This window comes from Sciurus carolinensis, chromosome 6 (genome assembly GCF_902686445.1).
Source record: "Sciurus carolinensis chromosome 6, mSciCar1.2, whole genome shotgun sequence".
Lineage (NCBI taxonomy): Eukaryota > Metazoa > Chordata > Mammalia > Rodentia > Sciuridae > Sciurus > Sciurus carolinensis.
In genome coordinates this window covers 42,179,411-42,200,392 of record NC_062218.1, presented here as the reverse complement: position 1 = coordinate 42,200,392, position 20,982 = coordinate 42,179,411, and the positions used below count along the sequence as shown (strand labels likewise).

The window sequence follows — 20,982 nt, the reverse complement described above, 5'->3', positions numbered from 1 at the left end:
ATGTGCAGGTGTTTTTCTTTAAGGATGTATGCTTAGCGGTGTGTTGATATTGAAATAATTTGAAAAAGGTGATTTTACAAGAACAGCTGAATGACTCATGTGGTGCTGTTTATCCACATGGGATAGTTAAATTCTCCCATGACAAGGGAAGGAAGCATGCAGATCTACCTTTGTTCATAACAGTAGGATTGTTCTTATTTCATAAAATGACAAGGGCAAAAACCTCAAACTTCTCTTTTTACTCAGCCTGAATTTGCATCAGGATTTGCCACCTCATTTTTGCTTACAATTTCCCAATGCCTAAATGAAGAAAACTTTTAACGGTTTCATACATATTCCTGGATAGTATAAATGTGCTTTCTGTAAAAAGAAGTTACTTTTTCAGGTCTGTTCTTCAACTATCTGCTACATTGTGTAGTGCCAGTTTTTAAGGAGAAAAGTTACAAATGTATTATTTGTTATCAAGGTGAAAGTGAAAAATTCCATTTATGGTGCTAGTTAGAAGCAATAAAGTCAAAGGAGGCCTGTTAGTTGTAAATATCTTGATTTACCCCAGTTCCTTAGGAGGAAGAACAGAACTAAAATCCCAGTTGAAGTCAAGGTAGTATAAAGCAAACAGTAAATCACTTAGTGAGAGCAGTACTAGTCACTTGAAGGGCCTTCAAGAAATTTTAAGTCACGATGTCACAAAATATGCTGTGAAATGCACAGTGTTTTCAAAATGTAGAGCCGTTCTTACCTCTCGTTTTTGGTTGCTACTACTTAAAATCAGTGATGTATTTTCACTCTGAAGTTCTCCACTTATTGTAAGATTTAAGCTGGAGAAATGTGTCTGTAAAGCAGATTAGATTTGTATTCAACACATTATGCTAATTACAATGACAGCTAGTCATGCTTGAGCAGTTCAATTATTAAAGTTATGATTTTCCCAAGAGATTAAAAACACTGATTTTGCTAACTTTCCAGATGGAGTTGGTAGTATCCACTGATGACTGGGTACTTATCCTCCCTCCTTTGCACCCCAATATTCTTACTTAGATCCTTGTTATTGAGTGGAAAAAATTCTAAATAATTTCCATTCTGAGTTTTCCTTAGAGAAATAAACCTCAAATTCTGCATCCCTTTAATGTAGCTAGTCATGAAACAGCTACACTCTGATAGCAAGGTTTATATGTAGGATTGAGCATGAAATTGCTAATATTCAACAGTTCATGACTTTAAGCAACTTAATATGATTGAACCTGAAAAAATATCAATTTTGCATAATTAACTAAATACTTCTTAAGAGAGAAATAATACAAAATACAATAAACTGTTTTAAAGTAGCTTGTTATCAGATGGATTTATCTTTATCGGGGATTAAACTGTCCTTCAAAATTTATTTTCATGGAATAAAAGTCTGATAAAATTCAATAAGTCCCTATGAATGGAAGCTCTCCCCTTCATTACTGGTGTTAAGGATCGTCACTCATTGGGTTCTTAGTATGATAAATGCAAGCTTCAGTACTGGAGAGGTACTCATCTTTTATGGGGCAAAGAAAAAAGTTATGTAATTGAATAAAGTCTATATCTGGAAGGGGACTTGAAGATGACATAGACAAGACTCACACAGTGGCTAAGTAGAGCTGGGGCTTAGATAGTAGTCTCTGAGACTTCTAATCTCACTCACTTCCCACAGCAGTACAGTGCTTTGCACACACATGCCATGTGAAACAAATATTTGTAGCTATGAATCAATGATTGCAAAGAACAATGTGAGCACTTACTTTTATAAAAGTTGGTTTCCACAGGATCAGTGAAACATTCACTTGACTAATGTCAGAAGGGATGAGATTACAAGTGATGGTAGCAAGTTTACATGTACTGCAGTCCTGTTCGAATGTTCAGAGGTACACGTTAGTGTTCTTACCAACTAACCAAAGACACTTTATTAATAGATTTCAGATGGTTATTTCTAGTTGACAATGAATTTATTCACTTGAAAAATAGAAGGCCAAAATAGCGCTTAACTTACCAGAATTGTGCCTCGTTTGAGATCTTCAGATTTTGATATAATCATTTTCTTTCCAGAGTTGATACCAAGAGGATCCTCAAGGTTACGGGGTCTGCACTTTGCATTCTAAGAAATGAAAATATTTCTTTTATCAGAAAATGCCAAATGTTAAGGGGAAAAACAAGTTGACACTGTAATGTGAAGAATCTTTGAATGACAGCCATTGCCAGGTATTAAAGATCCACCTTTTCAAGGGTGCAGGGTTGAAGAGGTTCAGCACCAGACATATATTCCCATGCCTAGAAAATGATTACTGTTACCTGGCACTTTTGAATTGTAAAGGAGTCAAGTGAGGTTGCTATGTAAAAGAAAGGATTTTAGTAGCATTTGCTATTTTATGAGTAATATACTCAATGGTTTATTGTTTTCTTCAAAAAATTAGCTTGTAAATTCCCATAATGCAGAGAGAGAAAAAATTTAAAACTCTACTGAAGAAAAAGAATCAGCATTTCTTCTTCAATGTGATGGTTCATGTGATGACTTAAGAAGCAGAACTGGGAAGAGAACTTTCATTTTATTTATGTATTTATCCAATAACTGTTTTGAATACCTACTCACTAAGGGAAAGACATTTAGTCTATGAGGGAGGGAGAGCTAAGTAGCAGCCCTCCAGATGTTAAGATGCTCTGATTATAAGACAGCTGGTGTTCACATCATTTCTCTAGACTTAGTAAGTCTAATAAAATTTTGCTTCCCCAAGACTTTCTGCATTTTTACTAAGGTAATAAGGATAAAGATCCATAAGTAGTATGAAAATTACATAATTTGTTTTTCTCTTTCTAGATTCTCACAACCCTGCGTTTTTGAATTAGAGGGGAATGCCAGAGACTTATTTTTTCCTTGACCTTAGGAAAACATTTAAGTGATTACAATGCTACTTCTTGTTTCTGGGAATAGCTTAACTTTATAAGATGTGTGAAAAGAAGAATTCAAACCCTGAAATCATGTATGCATTAATTTAATGCTTACTGTGATTTTTTATGTTTTAGGCACTAAGTCATAGTAACTATCATATAATCTCATTCAAGGATACACATACAAAGAGGAGTATAATATTAAAATTGTTTGGCATAAGTGAGTTACACTATTTTATTACACTATTTTATGTGCAGCTGTGTTTGTTTAGGAACAATTGAGAAGTATCTTTATAAGAGTTGTTTGACCACCACAAGCAAATTCAAAGGGTAATGGATATTTCAGACATAAACAATTAATTATTTAAATCCACTCTAGGATAGAGAATAATGATCCTAAGAAGATATGTCCAAGTCCTAACACTCTGAACCTGTGAAGTTGACTTTATTTGGAAATAGAGTTTGCAGATGTAATTAAATTAAGCATCTTCTGATGAGAACATCCAGGACTTTGGGTGGGCACTAAATCCAATGATAACTGTGCAGAAACAGACAGAAGAGAACAGACCCATGTGAAGACAGAGAAAGAGATTTGAGTTAGACTTCCCAAGCCAAGGAATGCCAGGAGTTGCCAGCAGCCTCTAGAGACTAGGAGATATGGTGTTGAACAGATTCTCCTTCAGAGCCTATGTAGGGGGTCAATAGTGTCAACATCTTGACTTTGATCTTCTGGATTTCAAAACTGTGGAAGAATGTATTTCTTGTTAATTTTAATCACCAATTTTTGGTAATGTGTTAAGCAGCTTTAGAGAATGAATACACCTCTAGAATAATCAGTGGAAGTTACTATTAATTTTCTAAATGCCTCTTCATATTGCTTTGGTAAAACTCTTTATCACAAGTGACCTGAAGAACAAAAGGCTTAATCTAAGTTGGAGAGTTATCAGTAATGAAGCAATTCTAAGGCACACATGACTTACATCAGAAGAAGACCATCCAGTTGGGTACAGCACAGGGTAACCATCTGATGTCAAATTGGGGAATGAAATTGACAGCGTAAGTCCTGGCAATGGAAAAGGTCCTCTTTTTCTAATCTACAGGGAAAAAAATAGAAAGGTAATCCTTTCAACAGCATCCTTTCCATCTTCTGTGGGACGATGGTTCTTAATTGATGGACTAACATGTACAATACTTTGAATTCCCAAATGAATGCAGTTTATGGCACTGTTTGGAGAAATGACTAAACTAAGCAAGAAGATAAGAATGTTTGATGGTCCTTTGTACCAGCTACAATCCTGTTGCTTCTTCATCCTTCACTCTTAAAATAATAATGGGATTAATAGAAAACCAAAATTGAAAAATCATCTCTTGTCACACCTGTTCTCCTTTCTACTGTAACTTTTTTTTTTTTCCTTTTGTTGCTGGGAAGAAGACAGCCATTTGCCTGATACAATTTATAGTATGTTTGGTTTTCTTCATCCAGTTTGTCATAATTCCCCAAAGCCATAAATCATCTCTCACCCTGGCTTCATGAGCTCTACCACCACTGCTCAGGCAAACCAGATCCTCATCCACTTCCATTCACCATTCTGTCCCCAGCTAGAACTATTGTGTCACTGGATGTTCATAATATGGATCGAGGAGAGTCAGATTGGCTTTCATCTGGATCTCTGTTTGTTTTTATATGCTACTACAGAATTACCATTTGATATCACATAATGCCATCAGTGATGAGCACAACTTATTGGGAAGGGTGGGAAAGATGATGCCCAGCAGGAAATTGGACCCTATCCAGAACACTCTGTTCACCTAGAAGGTGCAATTGGGTTGTTACCACCCAGTGCAGTGGCCCTTCTCCCTTTCACACAAGCATGATCTCTGCATCCAAAGTCTTCTCTGTGATCTCTCTGGCCACATCTCTAGTTGAGTAGGAGCTGTTTGATCTCCATGGATAGATGTCAGGAAATCCATGGATGAGCCTCACTAAGCCTCCGAGACCAAGAGTTACTCAGATCTAGAGCAGCTTCCTGTGGGGCTGAAGATTAAACACATCCTTTAATCATGGATTCTGGAGATTCCCAATCAGCTCTGCCTGACCTCTTGAAAAAGAACATGCACCTCAACTCTATTTTATGGAAATAAATCCTGTTCTTGCCTCACTTAGCCTCCCATTTGAATTCTATCTCTTTCCTGGTATTTAGTCTGAAATCATGTATTCTGTTTTAATCACTTGTTTTCTTCTTACTAAAAGTGTTCCTTGTGGAAACATTGAAAAATATTGAAAATGAACAGAAAATAAAAGTTTCTTACAATTAAAATAACTTGGTAATATTTTAGTGTATAAGTTACCTGCCTTTATTATTTGCATGTATTTATATTTCATAAAAATTTTATTACATAAAAACAAAATTTTCTAAACTATATAAAACTTATTATGATTGACATTTTGAGATTATGATTGTTATTAGCTAACTAACAACCACCGTACAGATATTTGTTGTTGACTGCATGACACATACTATACCGTGCTAATTATCTTATTTGCATTATAGGTTTAACCTTGTTAACAACCTTGGAGGTAAATTCCCTTATCTTTGTTTATCTATGAGGAAACAAGGTTAAAATGAGAATAAAAGAACTTACAAGGTCACAGAACTGGTAAATAGCAGAATTAGGGGTTTTTACTCCAGTGATGTACTCTAACATATTATAATAAGCTGTCTCTTAAGTGAACATATCATATTCTCTTCACTAAACATATGGTAACTTAAGTAACCTCCTGATATTAAACTTTTAGATTGTGCCCTGGTTTAATTTTTAAACTATTATAAATAACTTGTTAAGAACATTACTGAAATCTTTGTACAAATTAGTTCCTAGGGAAAATTCATAGCAATAAGTTATTGGGTCTCACCTAAAAATGTTCTCTCATTCCATTACTTCAATTTTAGAATTGATCTCAGCAGAATAATCAGACATACCCACAATGATTTATGCTCAGGGATATTATTAACAATGTAATTTTTATCAACACTATTTATGAACCCTAATAAGTTACAATATATAAAGCTTACAATGTTCAGGTTTTTTTTTTTTTAATGTTGTTGGTTTTTTCTCTTATCCAGGAAAAATAAATAAGACTACAGAAACTTAATACCTGAATTCCAAAATGTATCAAAATCAAGTAGAAAGGTTGGCCTTCATGCCAATTCCCAGGGTATAGCTTGTCATAGCAATATCAGAAGGAGCACAAATAAAAACAATGAAATTAATCTTGAAAGTATATACTTTTTTTTCATTTTATAAGAGAACTTCCCTTTTCATTATTGGCAATTCCCAAAAATATTGAGACTATCTTCATTTCTAATTATGTTGCATCATTTGATTGAATACTCTTTTTTCCATAATATTAACTTAAGTCCATATCTGTAAGTAGGTGTTATCTAAGAGGAACTCCAGGATTATTCGCTAGAGTGACTAGGAAAAGTTTGTTATGAAGAATTCGGCAGGAGAAATAAATGTTGTAGTGGAAACATCACTTAGTGGAGTGGTAGTGCTGTTATGGTTTGGATGTGAGGTGTCCTCCAAAAGTTCATGTGTGAGACAATTTGAGAGGGCACAAAGGGAAAGGACTGGGTTGTGAGAGCCTTAACCCAATCTGTGAATGAATCACTTGATGGAATTAATTGAGTGGTAATTGAAGGCAAGTGGGATGTGGCTGGAGGAGGTGGGACATGGGGGGCGTGGTTTTGGGGTATATATTTGTATATGGCAAGGGAAGTCGCTCTCTCTCTCTCTCTTTGCTTTCTGATCTTCACGTGAGTTGCTTCCCTCTGTCACAATCTTCCTCCATGATGATCCTGCCTCACCTTGAGTTTGCAGGAATGGATCTAGCCTCTATATGGACTGAGTCCTCTGAAACCGTGAGCCCCTAAATAAACATTTCCTCTTCTACAGTTGTTCTGATTAGTTCTTTCAGTCCCAGCAGTGAAAAAACTGACTAAAACAAGTGCCAACACCATTAATTTATAGTGTAATGCATATGAAAGGTAGTGGTGTGCAGAATGAGATATTTACTTATTGAGTAGAGGAAAATATTACAAAGATAATTTTGAAATAATCAATTTCTGAAATAGTCACAATTATTTAAAAATATACTTTCCTCAGTCATACTAAAACTAAATAAATTCTACAACTTGCATTTAAGAATTAAGAGTGTACTACTAATAGGTAGTATCTATTAGGTTCCATGGTTTATTTTTTTCTAAGCAGTCATTCTAAATTACTGAGTCTTGTGAGAAAATTAGAAACTTAGGTTTTTAAAATTAATTTAAAGTATAATGATCAATTTAAATAAAAATGTTTTAAATAGCAAAATTATAAAGAAAAATATTCTTGGATATGTATAATGTGAAACTGCATTTCTTTTAGTATGTGTGTCTGTTAATACCTTAAGTCATAAATGTAAAATTAATACTTTTAGGATTTTAACTAAGAGATAATTTCTTACCAAATAGAATATATTAATTTCACTTCCAATGTCCTCAGTAGAATTAATAACTTCAGGGACAGTCTCATTGGCCGCAATTGAAATATGGTATTCACTTGCAGAGCTTTAAAAAATTAAATTAGAAAAATAAAAATAAAACAACAAATTTAACATTTATTTGGCTTCATTCTTTTCTTTACAACATGTAATCACACAAAATTATTAGAGAGTTTAATCAAAGAGGAATTCTTCTACTCAAAAATGCAAAATCAAATCTCTAAGAAAGTGAGAATTATAAAATTTAGTTACATAGTCACTAATGCTTATTTGCTAAATTATCTGTAACTTTTTAAATAAAATTTCATTATTGAGTAAAAAGTTTCCATGAATTCACTACTATGTATATTTAGTGAAAATAACAAGCTAAAATTTGGAATTTTTAGTAGTGTGAAATTTTTAGCAGGATTGACAAAATGTTTACCTTTCCACATTTTAAAATCCTATATTTAGTACTAAACTTAAAAGTTCAATCTTCTGCATACATATTATCATGGTCTTTGGATGAACTTGGTGGAACTAAAGAATATATTTTTAAAAGCACTTCAATGAAGAGAATACAAAAATATTTATAAGCATTGCTCAAAATTTGATTTTAAGTCAGTGGAAAGTTCTTCGGAAAATCATTGTACCAAAAGAAATAGATACAACACAATAAAAAACAGTCAACAGAATGTAAACAAAATCTATGTGTATAACCTATAATCCTCATTTTTGTGGTCTTTTATTAGTAAAAAGAAAATTCCACAGCAAATGAATTAATAAAATGAGATTTTTAGACTAAACTGAACTTGCCATTGATTCTTTTGCTTTTTGTATGCGCTGCACGTGTTTAATTAGCAAAAGCTTGGAGTTCTGCTTAAGCAAGGAAATTTATAAGGAAAGTTTGCCAACATGATTGGTGTTTGGATAAATAAGAAGCTCTTAAGAGAAAGAATGGATTATGAATAGTAAAGGAATAAATGGCTCATCAATGAGATATGCTTTCATCTTGTGTGTTTGGAATTGGCAGGCTTAAAGAACTCCACAGGAAGAGGATGGCCAAGAAATATGTTGCTGATTCCTCAGAAAACATTGTACTTTGTCAAGGACTTCTAGGATCTTTATCTTGCATTTAAGAGTTAAGACTGGATTGTTAATGCAATCCAGTATTACTGTACCTTGTATTTTGGGATATTTAGTATATAGGTTCTGAAATGTTAGAGTGCATGGGCAATTACCTGGAAGACTTATTTAACATGAATGTTGGGCACATCCCCAGAGCTTCTGACTGGGTAAGTCTGGGGTGAGGCTTGAGAATGTGACTCTCTAATAAGTCCCCAGGAGATGGTGATGTTCTTGGCTGGAGACCATACTTCCAGAACCCCTGGGTTAATAGAAAAGCATTGACATATATATATATGTGATTTCCACCTACCTGTAAAACTGTAGTCCAACTTCATATTTTACTGGGATAGAAATATTTGCTTCATTATCAAAAAGGGTTTCAGGAGGTTCTTCACTGTCACTGGAAAATGCAGAGCACGTTCAGACAAATCATTTAACTGTTGATTATTGTGAGACATTTCTAAACATTTCAAAGAGAAGCTTATTTTGGCAAATAAAAGCATAAAGGAGTAGAATTCTTGATTATTTTTTAATCAGGGGGAAGGAGGGAGATCAGAGAGGGGTATTGTCAAAAGTTTCCAAGTTGATGCTGACGTGCAGTTACAGGTGAAAAACCACACTGATTTAATCCCATATTTCTCAAAATTCTGTGACAATAATAATGAGAAACCACAAGTTTAATTGTTAAAATGCACAGATTGGTGGGCTTCCCTTCTACAAATGTGGATTTAATAGGTTTAAGTTGGGGCCCAAGAATTGGTGTTTTTGACACAAATCTATCTGATTTATTTATCATAGATTAAAAACTTTGCAAATGAGCACAACTAGGGTCACACAGTTGAGAGTAAATCTAAAATCTTGTTTTCTCCTTTAATACTGTTTCCATACTAAGTACATATTATTTGCAAAACACTTGCTTAGCCCCTTGATTTTGGTAATAATTTTAACTATGTATGTAAATACACACATAAATGCATATGTATATCTCATTACTCTTATATTAGTGCTCATTAAAAAAGCACACATAAGCAATAAAATTTATATGGTCAGAGAATGGCATTGGTTTTGGAAAATGGAACATTTGGTGAAATTATGTAATCTCTCTGCGCCTTAGTTTCTTCATCTATAAAATGGGGATTTTAGCATTAAATGATTAATAGATCATGATTAAATGAGTAAGAAGTTTAAAGAGTCTATGACTGTACCTAGGACAGAGGAAATATCCCATAAATATTATATTTCATTGTTACTATCACACACACCCCTCCATCCATCAACTGACTAAGCCCCTAGAACATTATTTCCCAGAATGGGCAATAAGCACCTCTTAAGCCTCTGCTTATTCCCAAGTGTATACAGTGACTTCATAGGAGCAATAGGGCAGCAAAGGCAGGGCACTACCTTGGGTTATAGGTACTAGTGTCACTGAGCTCTTACTATGAATGGCTCCCTTCTCTCTTATATATTCTACAATGTAGCTAAATCCATCTTTCTAAGAAGCAGCTTTGTACATATGACTTAACTCTTCAAAACTTCCTGGCTCCTTAAGACCTGTTCAGTTAATAAAAACACAGTATCTAGGATAATATACCAGAATGCACAGTTTACTTCCTATTACTATATTATGTAGTACACACTATATATTTCAGCTAAAATTGATTACAGGTATTCCTCAAATTGATCAACTGGTCTACCTTTGAGCTTTCACTCAAAACTGCATATTATGCCTGAAAATGTTCTACCTAATCCTATTGACCAACCTCTGCAAAATGCCATCCATCCTTTAAGGTTCTCCTGATTTTAAATTGTCTTCATAAAATTTTCTTAGATTGTCATTACCAAATTTCACTCTTTGTTTTTTCTGTAACACATGGTTTATATTTCTATAATGGATTTTCCTTACTTTAGCCTATATTATAATAATTTTTATACTAATCTTAACCCTATTTTGTAATATTCACCCCATAAGGAGGTTTGTGCTTCTAGTAATTTTTATATTTCTTATAGTGATTAATTCAATATCTTTTCTATAATAGATGACAAAGAAATATTTGTTGAATTGAAGTGAAATGAACATACAGAAATAAGTATCTATTAATTTATTTTTCTCATTTACCATTTCTCTATGTTTGGCTAAGAAGTGTCCCCCCAAAGCTCCTGTTAATGCAGGAATATTTAGAGGTGAAATTATTGGATCATGAAAGTTGTAACATAATCAGTCCATTCTAGCTTGAATGGATTGAATCGGTGGTAACTATAGGCAGGTGGGGAGTAGCTAGAGGAGGTGGGTCACTAAGGGTGTGCCCTACAAGGGTTGTTTTTCTTGTGGTCCCTTCCTCTCTCTCTCTGTGCTTCCTGACCCATAATGAACTGAGCAGTTTTCCTCCATTGAACCCTTTTCCCACATGATGTGTTATCTCGACTTGGGCCCAGAGCAATGGAGTCAGCCATCTCTAGACTGAGACCTTCAAAACTGTGAATACCAAATAAGCTTTCACTCCTCTAAGTTGTACTTGGTGGGTATTTTGATCACAGCGATTTAAAAGTTGACTAAAATGTTCAGTTATTCTCCATCTACTTAATTGTTAGTTACTGGGAACAGAAGACAGGACTTTTTCTCACTGGAGATGGTCAAATGGAGAATTACATTTAGAAGAAAGTTAAGCCATTATTTTAAGTTCCTCATTAGCCCTTTTTATTTTCAGCCTATGATAACTTTCAGAAGCTTTGACTTATTTGGATAAAATTTATAAGACACAAAAGGTGCCAGAAAACTAAGTCTGTCTAATGATTCAGTTGACCTTGATAGACAGCCAGTAAATGTTTCAAAATTAGATCCTGTAAAATTTGAAATGAATTTAAATGAAATTTGACAGATGTGTTGTGTATTATAACATGCAATACAATTCATATAATCAACAATTTAATGTAGTTAATTAAATTATTTCTAGTAAATGAAAAATTTGTATTTTTGAAAATTATTCATAGTATTTTTGTGAAGTGAATGTTAATGGTATTCTACTTCTAGTGATCTTATACAGGTCACAAAAAGCTACTGGTGAGTCTCTATAGCAAACTATTCTAATTTTGTGAAAGAAATTATATACATGCATGCAAACACATTTACATACACATAAACTAACCTTGTTGTACTTAAATAAATGTTCACATTTTCCATGAGGTAAGATGTATTAAACTGAAATAATATTTTGAAGGTTACCTATGAAATAAAAATATGTATCCTCAGTGACAGATAACATTTATTTTGATTCAAATAATCAGTTTCCTTAAATGTATTACCCAAATTTAAATTATAAAAATTATCTTACAAAATGAAACTTTATCCCATCTCAAAAACACATAGAATAAGATATGATCCTACAATATGTATAATCAGAAACATGAGAGATTACACTCCATTTATGTATGATCTATCAAAATGTATAAATGCATCCTACTGTCATGTACAACAAATTAGGACAAATAAAAAAATTTAAAATAAAAGATATGATACATGTGTTTTAAAATGTGAATATGTAATATGCTTTGCATATTGCTGTGGTCTGAATGTTTGAATTCTCCTAAAATTAATGTGTTGAAACCTAACAACTAATATTGTATTAGGAGATGGGGAGGCATTTAGGTCATGAGAGCCCACAGGAATGAATTGGGTGACCCTGTAAAAAAATCATCCAGAAAGCTGCATTTCCCCATCTAAGGATGCAATGAGAGCATTCCTTCTTTGAACTAAGAAGTGAGCCCTCACTAGACAGGATTTGCCAGTGTCTTGATCTTGGATTTCTTAGCCTTCATAACTGTGAGAAATGGATTTCTCATTTATAAGCTACTCAATTTATGGTATTTTGTTATGGCAGTCTAAATGGACTAAGACACATAATAATATTGACTTTATGCACTTTATTAAGATATATTAGTGAAAATATATTAGTATAAAATACACTAACCATAGACCATTACCATGAAACAATTTCAATTTACTATATTACCATAGTTTACCAAATCACAATAATAAAATAATGCAATTGTGAAATGGTCATAATTAAAACTTTTTTAATATGGAAACTAAGTCCTAGTAGCCTCTACACAGAGTCATTATCAAATAGGAAAAAAAAATACTTGGATTCACTAATTTGATAGTGTAAATATTTTGGACTACTAAGGTATAATAACAAGAAAATGATATGAATAGCTTGGCTATTTAGAAGAAAAAAATATAAGGAAAAATGGAAAGTTTTGTTTGTAATAGATTATATAGTTAAAACAATACATAAGAAAAATTGGAAAATGATTTTGGTATACAAATATTCTGATACAGGTAACTGACTTTTAAGAAACTAAGCCTGAATGTATGGACTACATAGTGCAAGACTCTTAATGAACAGCAACAGGAAGATCAAAAATGAAATTATTTCTTCAAAGAAATATGTCACTTGCAGTGTAATAGTTCAAGAGAACTCATTAGTAATGCATATGAAATTATATTTATCATGTTGAAAATTAATCTTGTTTTGTGCTAACTAGAGTATTTTAGAATTTAGTCCTCCAAAATAGAGTCTAAAATGTACAATTAATAGAAGATATCCCAAATTTTATCTTTGTGACTCAAGGAGAAGTTTTGATTTTAAAATCTCTGGTAATCTAATTTAGAAACCATTCACAGAAAGAAAGGCTAGAATCTCGAAGATCAGGATATTTACTTTGTTGTACCATATCAAATGTGGAGTTCTCTTTTGTATTTTCTCCTTCTACATATTTGATTTATATTAAAAATGTGGGGAAAAAAAGAGTTGCTTTAAGAAGTGCAAATCTGCAATTTTATCCTGTCTTTAAAATTGGAAAATTCCAGTAGACACTTGGCTGGGTGAGTTTGAACTATAATACAAGAAGGGTCAGATTATTTGGGTGGCTCAGTTAGAGCCTGCTATCCCCCTTTTCCTTAATCTCCATGAACAGACTTGGCATGTGAATCTTCTTTGCATTCTTGATGAGTCTTTGCACCTAAGGGAGGATTCTACAAGAGAAGTGGAGTGGAAGAAGCTGCTTATTTCACACCCCCTGATCCTGAAATGCTTAAATGGAAACTATAGACCTTGGAACCAAAGTGTATTCAAAGCATAAAGTCAATGTCAAGATCAATTTTAGATTTTCATCCCATTTCCCTATGGATAGCATAAGAGACACTTTGATTTACACTTACACCCTTAGCAGCAAGGAATTGCTGAATACAGGAAAAAATGGTTCAGAAATCCAGTGGCGGAAATGGTCTTTTTTCAAATGGTTTGGGGTGACTAGATATCTATAAATAATGGGTTGGACTTATTCCTTACACCCCACACAAAAGTTCCTAAAAATGGATTGTATACCTAAATATAAGAGCTAAAATCATAAAACTCTTGGAAGAAAACACAACAAACATTCCTGATCTTGGATCAAGCAAAGCCTTCTAAGACATGACACCAAAATCACAAGGGACAAAAAATTAAATATATAAGTTGAACTGCATCACAATTAAAAAGTTTTGTTCTTCAATGAAAGTGAAAACTGAAGAACTTATGAATCATATATGTGATATGGCATGTGAATGCAGACTATTTGAAGAATTCTTAATAATATAAAAGACAACCTAATTTAAAAATGGATAAAAGAGCCTGGCACAGTGGTACACACCTGTACTCCCAGTGGTTTGGGAAGCTGAGACAGGAGGATCTCAAGTTCAATGCCAGCTTTAGCAAAAGCGAGGCATTAAGCAACTCGATGAGACCCTGTCTAAATAAAAATACAAAATAGGGCTGGGGATGTGGTTAAGTGGTTGAGTGCCCCAGAGTTCAAGCCCCGGTAACTCCCCCAACCAAAAAAATAAATAAATAAATAAAGGATAAAAAATTTTAACAGACTTTTCTTCAAATGCTATATGTATATCAGTGTGATCAATGTGCACCTAAAATGTTGCTCAAAACCTAATAGGGAAATACAAAACAAAATCATTATGAGCTATCATTTCACACCCATCAGGGTGACCAGGATGATTAATAAAAATACATTAATAATATGGAGAAACTGGAGCCCACATCCACTGGTGGTGGGAATGTAAAATGGTGTGTCCATTCGTGTACTGTAAATTTGTAAATTTGGTGCTTGAATTTCACTTATGCAATACTTGCTTTTGATTTTGTCTTAATCTATTTGGACTACTATAACAAAACACCTTGGATTGAATAATTTATAAACAACAGAAATGTATTGCTCACAGCTTGGAGACTGGCAATTCCAGAGCAAAGCACTAGTAGAGCAGGAATGAGGATCTGTTCTCTGTAGACTGTGGCTGCTATGTGATCGCACATGGTGCAAGCAGCAAACTTCTTTTAAAGTCATCAATCCCCAAAGCCTCACTTCTTAATGCTATCACATTGGGGATTAAATTTCAACACAAACATTCAGACCATACGAGATTTCAAGCTATAAAAGGCTTGAATTAAAACTTTTTCACCCATATCTTCCTAAACTCCCATTAGAAGGATTATATACTTGGCTTTGAGAATGTCATTTTTCATATTCAATTGCTACATGTGTTTTATATAATCTGCTCACCATTTCTCCTCTTCTCAGGAAAGGATATCCAACTTTACATGTAATATTATGATTGGATTCACAACTATCTTTTTGGATCCCCTAGAAAGAGAAATGAAAGAGAAACAGAGCAGAGAAGCAGGTGAAATATTTGAACTTAAACTTCTTATTTTAGAATTTTTCCAGCTGTGTCTTGGTGACATCCTTGCCAAGATTTGCCTCTCAATTTAGCTGTAAGAGCCAGCACTCTGGGACCACCTGTTCCATAGTCCATGGAAATCTGAAAACTTTACTTGATGGTGCCTGAAAGACAACACACATCTCCCTACCCTGCCCAGATCCTCAGTTGGAAAATGAGACCACAGATAGCACCTACCTACAGGTGACTAGTACTGGATAAAATAATACTGGACTGGCACAGAGCAGCCCACAGTGAAGGCTAACACTTCAAGTGTAGTGCAGTGAGGAAGAGCAAGGGATCTGACCTGGGACTAACAGGATTGAACTCCTGACTCCACCACCGTTTGCTATATCCACGTCAAGATCACTCACCTATCTTGGTCTGGTCATCTAACAAGTTGAGTTGGTAATGCTCTACTCTATCAAACCTTATTCATCATTGAATGTGAGATACAACATTGTTTTACATGCCAAAGGGAAGTAAAAAGCCATGCTTCCAGTTAAATAGGCACACAATTAATTGTAAAGTGCAATTTCAAGAAAGGTTAAAATGTGAAAAATGGTTTATCCTTGAATCTCCATAGTAAGTTGGTACTCTAATGTCTACTTATCAAAGAATGATAATCAGATAAGTGAAATCCTTATAACAGAACTCAACATGTAGTATAATTCAAGAAAGAGTAGCCATCATGATTATTGCTGACAGAGTTCATACAAGCAGAGGAGGTACACTTTTGATCTTATTGCCAAAGCCAGTAAGTTAGCTGAAGAGCATTTTTAATATAGCTACCCTTTTCAGAGGAAACTTGGTTATATTTTTCCAATATTGCTTTGCATCTATATTTTGAATTTATGTAACTATATTCATAAATAATATTCTGAATATAAGATATGGTATAGTAATACAGTAATAAATGATATATATATATAATATATAATATATATACCTAATATATAATATATAGTATATATAATATTCAGAGTATATACATAAGAAATATGTATATATACTTATACATATATACTCCATATATTACTATACTATTCTAATATTCAGAATATTATTTATAAATATGGTTATATGCTAATACATATAGTAATATATGATTTTTAAGCCCATTTTAATCGTCATATCTCTAAATGGTATCCTAACATTGTTATCCTAACAAATGGAGAGATATACAAGTAAAAATCTGAAATTATTTCAACTAGACAATAGCATTTTAATACTATCTGTAATAAGTACACTGACTTAATATGAATCATACATATTATTAATTCATATAATATAACAGAATTTCAACTCAAGACAATTCATTTGGAGTTCAGAATTAAAAACAAAGTTCAAATTTGGAAGCATTAGTTACTCTGTGATATATAGATATGGATACATAGATACAGATATCTATATCTATTTCTACATATATTAGCACAGAGATTCCTCTCTGCAACTCTGTTAAAATCTTTTGGCTTTGATATATTCTTCCTTACTCAGTGTCAGTTTCAGTGGTATAAGGTCTTTGTGAAACAAACAATTTTGATACTTCAACTATCCTTTTCTCCTACTGAATATAAGAAGATAGATACATCTTCAAAGAAATAAAGAAAATTCTTTTTAAAAAGAACTTGGTACTTTTACCAAATAAATGCACTTATTTTATATAAAATCCTTTCTATTTTTCTAAAATAAATATGTTAAAAGAAATGATCTTAGTAGTATGAAAGTAGGTTCAAGAAATGATAAGAGAAAAAATGAAGAACCACAAGTTTACCTCAATTCCTGAAAAAATTAGATTTGGAGAATATTGCACGATTGTTCTGGTGTTATAGGCACTGTCCCTTTTATTTCTCACTGTCAGGCTAACGTTGAACTTGTCATTTTGAGACCTGACAATAAGCAGGGACTTTTCTTTGGTGGATACATCCAGGGCAAGGTCTGAGATACATTTTTCCTTATTTCCACAATCTTTGGCAAAAGGAATCTGAAATAGTCACAAAGAAGTATTTTTGAAGGTGTAGTTATGCATTATTGAAAATTATGTATCTTTTTATGTAACAGAAATGGCATGCATCAAAGAAAGTTAAGCAAGTCACAATGAAGATAGATTGTGCTGCAGAAATTTTAATTAATTTTATACTTATTCTTGTAATCTATAGGGAAAGAACAAACCTTTGCATATATATATATACATATTTCTATAGGGAAAGAACAAACCTTTGCATATATATATATATTTCTAGTCCTTTTAAGAATGCACAGTATTCATGGCTATTTTCCACCACTAGTTTTAGTCTGTCAGAAAATAGTTGCAAAAAATAAAGTTAAGAATTCTAAGATATTAAAGCCACTCAATACCAATTATGAGATTTTCTATTGAAAATAATCAAATAAAAAAGCTCAGTCTAGAGGGTGGGAAAATGGTCAAACCAACCATGTATCTGAGAGTTTTGATCCTCCTTCACTAAGTCCCCTCCCCACACACACCCAATGCAGTCAATCACCAAGTACCATCCATTCCACCCCTCTTTCTAAATACTTCCTCTACCCTTTCTCACCCCTCCCCTTCCTCCCCGAGCTAAAGGAACAGCCTCCAGCTGGTCTCCCACACCCACTTGTTTCCCTTCAATCATTTTCCACATTGTGGCTGAAGAAATCCCCAGAAATCGCACATCCAGTTCCATCATTGAACTGAATTAAAACTTTCAACACTATTGCATGGCTCTTATAAAAGTTTAAAAATTATGCTGTGGCACCCAGTCCTGAAGAATCCTACTCCTGCTTTGGCCTTCAACCTCAACTTACATCACTTTCCCCCTTGCTCTTCAATTCCAGCCAAATAAATGAGTACAATGTAGTTTTTTTTTTTTTTTTTTTTTTTAATACTTCAGGACCTTCACATGTATGATCCCCTCTGCCTCCCTGACTAAGTGGTATGGAAAATCACTCACTCATTCAGGTCTCCACCTAACCATGTAGGACACTTTCCTGACTACACAGAAGTTCCTGTAGTGCTCTGAAGTTCTCCACAATTTAGTTACTACCTAATACCTGATTTCCTAGATTAGACTGCAAGTCCCATGCCTAGTACGTATAAAACAAATCTATTTGGGCGGCAGGCAGAAAGAGTAGAAAATAGGTGTATGGGGAAAACTAATTCCTCTACTGGTGCCACACGGCACTCTCCTTCCTCTCTGTTCCCAGTTACTCTCAGGTGTGGGGCAGTGGACTCTAAATTTGGAAGCAGAACCTGGGGAGCACAGATCAGTCCCTTCTTGTCTATTTGTCTTTGGGGCAGTAGTGTGGACAAAGCAAACATACATTCTGATCTACTCCATCTTGCAAGTTTTACAGGAGGGCCCCAGTGAAGAAGGTCAGAGATGAATCTGCAATCCTGTTACTAGTTGGTTTTCTATGGTTCAAGTCCAAGGTTCACTATAAGGATACCCACCATACTTACACCACGCCCTGCAACTTAGTGCTTATTAGGATAAAGGGGACATTTCTTTTGATTGGTCCTGAATCATTTATTAGTTTCCTTAAACTCCAGAAATATGAAGTTAAAGGGTTAGGAAAGATGTCTAACTACATATATATAACACACATGAATAAAGAGAGTTATATGTTTCACATTTTTTGCTAATACAGTCACAAATAGGTATTCCGAATTGAAAAAAATCTTACTTACATATTCATGGATTGAATTTGGTAGAGAATCATCAAGGACAGGGCCGTTTTCTGGATCAGTAAGATTAAAATCCAAAGTTATTCTTACAGAATCCTGAAAGTCATGCTTGTCCTAAAGTTTGAAACATAAAATATGTCACTGGTATCATACTGACTGGATGTTCTGATCTCATGGCCTCTTCTGCCCGGGGGCTTACTAGAACGTTTTGTACAACTAATTTGACATATGCCTCATCAGACTTTTGCTTTGATGGATGGAGATGGCCTTTCTGTTTTGACAAGGGACACAGCTGAAAAGCAGAGGCTTCAGAATATGACCAGTTGACTCACCTATGGCCCCTCACAGAGGTCTGCTGAAATGATGGGTTACATCAAACCTTGTGCCTGGTCAGGATATACCACTCTGAGCTGCTTGTATAACAGTGGCATTTCTCTTGAGACCATAAACTAAAAAATCAGTATGTAATACTTCTAAGAAACTCTAACAATTTCAGAAGGGCAAAGTTCCTTTAAATGGATTTATATTTTATTATTATAATATATATGTATAAAAATTTTATAATGCAAATTGTATGGAAACAATATGAATATTATTAATAATGTCAAAATTATCACTAATAAGAGCTTTCATTTATAGTATCCAAAATTATGAGTTTATGTATTATTTTCAATACTCCTTTAAGGTGAATAACTATTAGGGTTTTTTACAGAGGCAAAATTGAGCCTCTAAGACTAAATAATTTTATTAAAGTAACACAGGATGTGGGTGGGGAAGTTGGAAAACAAATTTCACCTGGCTGACTCCAGAACAAATGTTAAAATGTCCTTTAAAATCCAAAAGAATTTTGGAAATTTTGAAGCTAGTTTCTTTCCTTTTAAGTAACTTTGGTATAAAAGGTTTGGACATGATTTAGACACTGAACTTGGGAACAAACTCAGACTACAATTGCTTTTGGCAGACTGGTGGCAGTTCCATATATATATTATGCACATCAAATTTTACACAAGTTGTAACTCCTAAATGTTCAGTTATGGTGGCAACATCAGAGGACTACTCCAAGTTAATTTTTTTCAGATCATAAGATTGATCTTCAAGTTGACAGACTAAGTTTATTCCTACGTATATCACAGATCATACTGGCGCAAAAATCACTGAAGAAGAATAAATGTGGCACACCAGGATGCACTCTTTCTGTCACTTTCCTGACCCTAACTATATTTTTCAAAATATTTAATATAAATATATCAAGAATATAGAAGTCAGTTGCATATAGGAAAATCAGCCTGTATCCTTTGAAACTTCAAGGTCATGATCAAGTCTCAAAATCTTAATCTCTTGTTACCCAAATCAGCATTTCCTCACTACCTTCATTTGCTTTTGAAAAAATTATCATCTTGTACATTTTAGGAAAATGTTTAAGAAACTCCCACCCTCTGTTGAGAACATTCTTCACATATGCAATTCCCCAACAAAATACATTTTAAATGGTTCAAATTGGCTTACCAGCCATCTCTAGAGATTAATGATTTGGTATTCAAACCTTTCTCATCCACTGAAACAGAAAGAAACTGAAGAGTACAAACTCTAAAAAGATAAAAAATATCCGATCTTTCCTGCTTCCATCTAAAGTCGAAGAGAATAGTATAGTTCGATGGACCCCAGAAAGCATAAGACCCAATAGTCTGCCCTCAGGGCAATTAATCACTGATTACTGATGAGGTCCAGAGAAGTTAAGAGGTGTTTTCAAGTTGAAAAAAAATAAATGAATGAATGAAGTAAAAGAATAAGTGAATGAGGACTCCCGAATTGCACCTTTTACAAGTCGGTAATATATGAATGTCTGATACACAGATTGAAGAGTTTCATGAAATGTATTTGGAAACAAGAAAATCTGATCTGTGATTTTTTTCTTCTGATGCAGAAACAAAGAAAATGAAATTTACTTTATGTTGCACACTTTGAAATAAA

General features: G+C 33.7%; 1 protein-coding gene across 1 annotated transcript in view; it reads right to left on the bottom strand.

Moving 5' to 3' along the window:
- Itga1 (integrin subunit alpha 1) overlaps window positions 1–20,982 on the bottom strand; it is a 152,248-nt gene that overhangs the window by 7,606 nt on the left and 123,660 nt on the right. The window contains exons 18-27 of the mRNA XM_047554870.1: window positions 19,015–19,125; window positions 17,101–17,310; window positions 15,170–15,250; window positions 11,704–11,780; window positions 8,871–8,960; window positions 7,418–7,520; window positions 3,888–4,001; window positions 2,015–2,119; window positions 1,767–1,871; window positions 740–832 (exon numbers count right to left, since the gene is read on the bottom strand). Of these exons, the coding sequence (XP_047410826.1) occupies window positions 740–832; window positions 1,767–1,871; window positions 2,015–2,119; window positions 3,888–4,001; window positions 7,418–7,520; window positions 8,871–8,960; window positions 11,704–11,780; window positions 15,170–15,250; window positions 17,101–17,310; window positions 19,015–19,125 (1,089 nt within the window). The remainder of the gene's footprint in view (window positions 1–739; window positions 833–1,766; window positions 1,872–2,014; window positions 2,120–3,887; window positions 4,002–7,417; window positions 7,521–8,870; window positions 8,961–11,703; window positions 11,781–15,169; window positions 15,251–17,100; window positions 17,311–19,014; window positions 19,126–20,982) is intronic.